The 2,290-nt window shown below is 38.4% G+C and overlaps 1 protein-coding gene across 11 annotated transcripts in view; it reads right to left on the bottom strand.

Annotated features, from left to right (window-relative positions):
• Positions 1 to 230: 230 nt before the first annotated feature.
• Positions 231 to 2,290, bottom strand: part of COX7B2 (cytochrome c oxidase subunit 7B2) — a 165,828-nt gene continuing 163,768 nt past the window's right edge. For all 11 annotated transcript variants that reach the window (XM_017872665.1, XM_017872663.1, XM_017872664.1 and 8 more), the window contains one exon: positions 231 to 640. In XM_017872665.1, the coding sequence (XP_017728154.1) occupies positions 345 to 590 (246 nt within the window). In that variant the 5' untranslated portion in view covers positions 591 to 640 and the 3' untranslated portion in view covers positions 231 to 344. The remainder of the gene's footprint in view (positions 641 to 2,290) is intronic.

Raw genomic sequence — 2,290 nt, 5'->3', positions numbered from 1 at the left:
GAGTTTCAAGGAAGATTCAATAGGATTTTCCACCCAAATAAATTAATTTGTAAATTACATATGTGTGTATATTCACTGAAAGATACCTGGTGTAAGTCACTAAACCAGAGGAATACATGTTTTATTAATCCTACATTCAAATATTTGCTATTCATAATCCCCTGTAATCTATACCCACTATTACTGTATAGTTTCCAGGCAATATAATGACCATTTGCAATGACTTTTTAAAGATTTAAAACACATTTTATTTTTTCAATTGTGCTATATTTTAATAAGCAGTAGAGTGCTTACACGACAAGTTGGTTTTTTAAACAATTCTGTCATTACAGCACCTGTGATGGTTACTGATGTTTCCACTCTTTGGGGGTAACTCTGCCAACAGGGGATAGGTTCCATTCTATTCCAATCTGAGTGGCTGTAAAAACCCATGCAGCAACACAGAAAGCGGTTCCACTGGCTAGCACAGCATTACCGTATTTATCATGAAAATCTGGTGAGTGTTTTACATGGCTCTGTCTTGCCGTACTTTGCAGAATGCTTTGAATCTTGAGACTGCTTAGTGCATTTCTGGCCAAGGGAAACATCATGAAGGATTGCAGGTGACTGCAGCTACTGGTCTATTTTGTTGCAAAGAAGCCTGGAAAGAGAGGGAGAGAGAGAGAGAGAAAGAAAAATGCATTGATGTCTAATCTTCATTCAATTCCTTCCGCTTTGAATGTTTGGCTACATCACCCCTTGGAGTGGTGTTCAGGAATGTGAGTTTTGATATCACGATATCTGAACTCGAATCCCAGCTTTGCCACGGATTAGCTATATGAACTTGGGGCATTTATGTAACCTCTTTTTGCCTCAATATTACGTGTGATAATCCAAAACAAAACAACAACAAGGTAAGCATGTAATAAATGTTAACTTTTCAACTCCTCACAAATATTCAATGCGTTGACTCTACAGACAGACTGCAAACTTACTAACATGGCTACAATAGCCAGAAATTCACAGAACATGCCATGCCTCCTCACTCTCCGCCTCCTCATTTTTGCCCTCCTGCTTAACCCCTTTCCTTCTCCTTTATCTATAATACTTGCCTTCCCCCTCCTACAGCCAAAATTCTGCTTGTCTTTGAAATTCCACTCTAAGAGTTACCACTTCTGTGAAGTCTTTTTCAAATCTCGCTAAGTTGAAAATGCCCTTTTGTCTCTGGGTTATCGCATATTTTACAACCTTTTTTTCATAACACTTAACATTGAGGCATTATCTTTTTAAACAGATGTGTTCTGGGAAAGCAGTTTTGGTTCACAGTGAAATTGAGCACAGGACATTGAGAGTTCCCACGTACCCTGACTATATACACCCACAGCCTCCCTAGCTATCAACATCTTCCACCAGAGTTGTACATTTGTTAAAATCAATAAACCTACATTGACATTTCATTATTACCCAAAGTCCATAGTTTACATTAAGGTTCACTCCTGATATTGTACTTTCTATAGGTTTTAACAAATGTATAATGACACGTATCCATCATTTTACTATCATACAGATTAGTTTCAGTGCCCTAAAAAGCCCTCTGTGCTCTGCTTATGTTACCGAAACACCAAAGGTTCGGTCTAGGTCTTGCTGCTCACCACCCAGAAAGCCAATCACTGAAACGCCAAGTACTGCCAAGGAAGAAGGGTTTAATCAGGTGCTGCAGCTGAGGAGATGGGAGCTCAGTCTCAAATCCATCTCCCTGACTGACTTAAACCCGGGCTTTATATAGCAGGCAAGAAATGCAAAAATGTGTTAAGAAAACAGGCATTTTGGGAGGAGCAAGGAAGCAATCATGGTGAATGATGCCACACCGGCATCTGGTGTGGTGATCTGGTTTCAGTTCTTTGATACTTTTGTGAGAGGCCTAAAGGTCATTTCCTGAGGAAGGAACTCAGATAAAATAAATATAAGTTTCAAGCTTCTTAACACCAGAAGGGTCAATTTCTATGTTTATCAAAAATAACAGTCTACGGGGTAATGGTTCAGTTTCACCTATTCATCTCTCTGTTTTGACTTACCCCTGGCAACCACTGATCTTTTTACTGTCTCCACAGTTTTGCCTTTTTCAGAATGTCAAATCATTGTAATCATACAGTATACCTGCTCAGACTGGCTTCTTTCACTTTAAAATATATATTTAAAGTTCATTCATACCTTTTTGTGGCTTGACTGTGCATTTCTTTTAGCGCTAATTAATATTCCACTGTCTGGACGTACCACCATTTATTTATCTATTCTTTTTTTTTTTTTTTTT

The sequence above is a fragment of the Rhinopithecus bieti genome, unplaced genomic scaffold (genome assembly GCF_001698545.2).
Source record: "Rhinopithecus bieti isolate Rb0 unplaced genomic scaffold, ASM169854v2 scaffold_7167, whole genome shotgun sequence".
Classification (NCBI taxonomy): Eukaryota; Metazoa; Chordata; class Mammalia; order Primates; family Cercopithecidae; genus Rhinopithecus; species Rhinopithecus bieti.
Note: the sequence above shows the minus strand (reverse complement) of the source record. Positions and strands in the feature narration are given on the sequence as shown.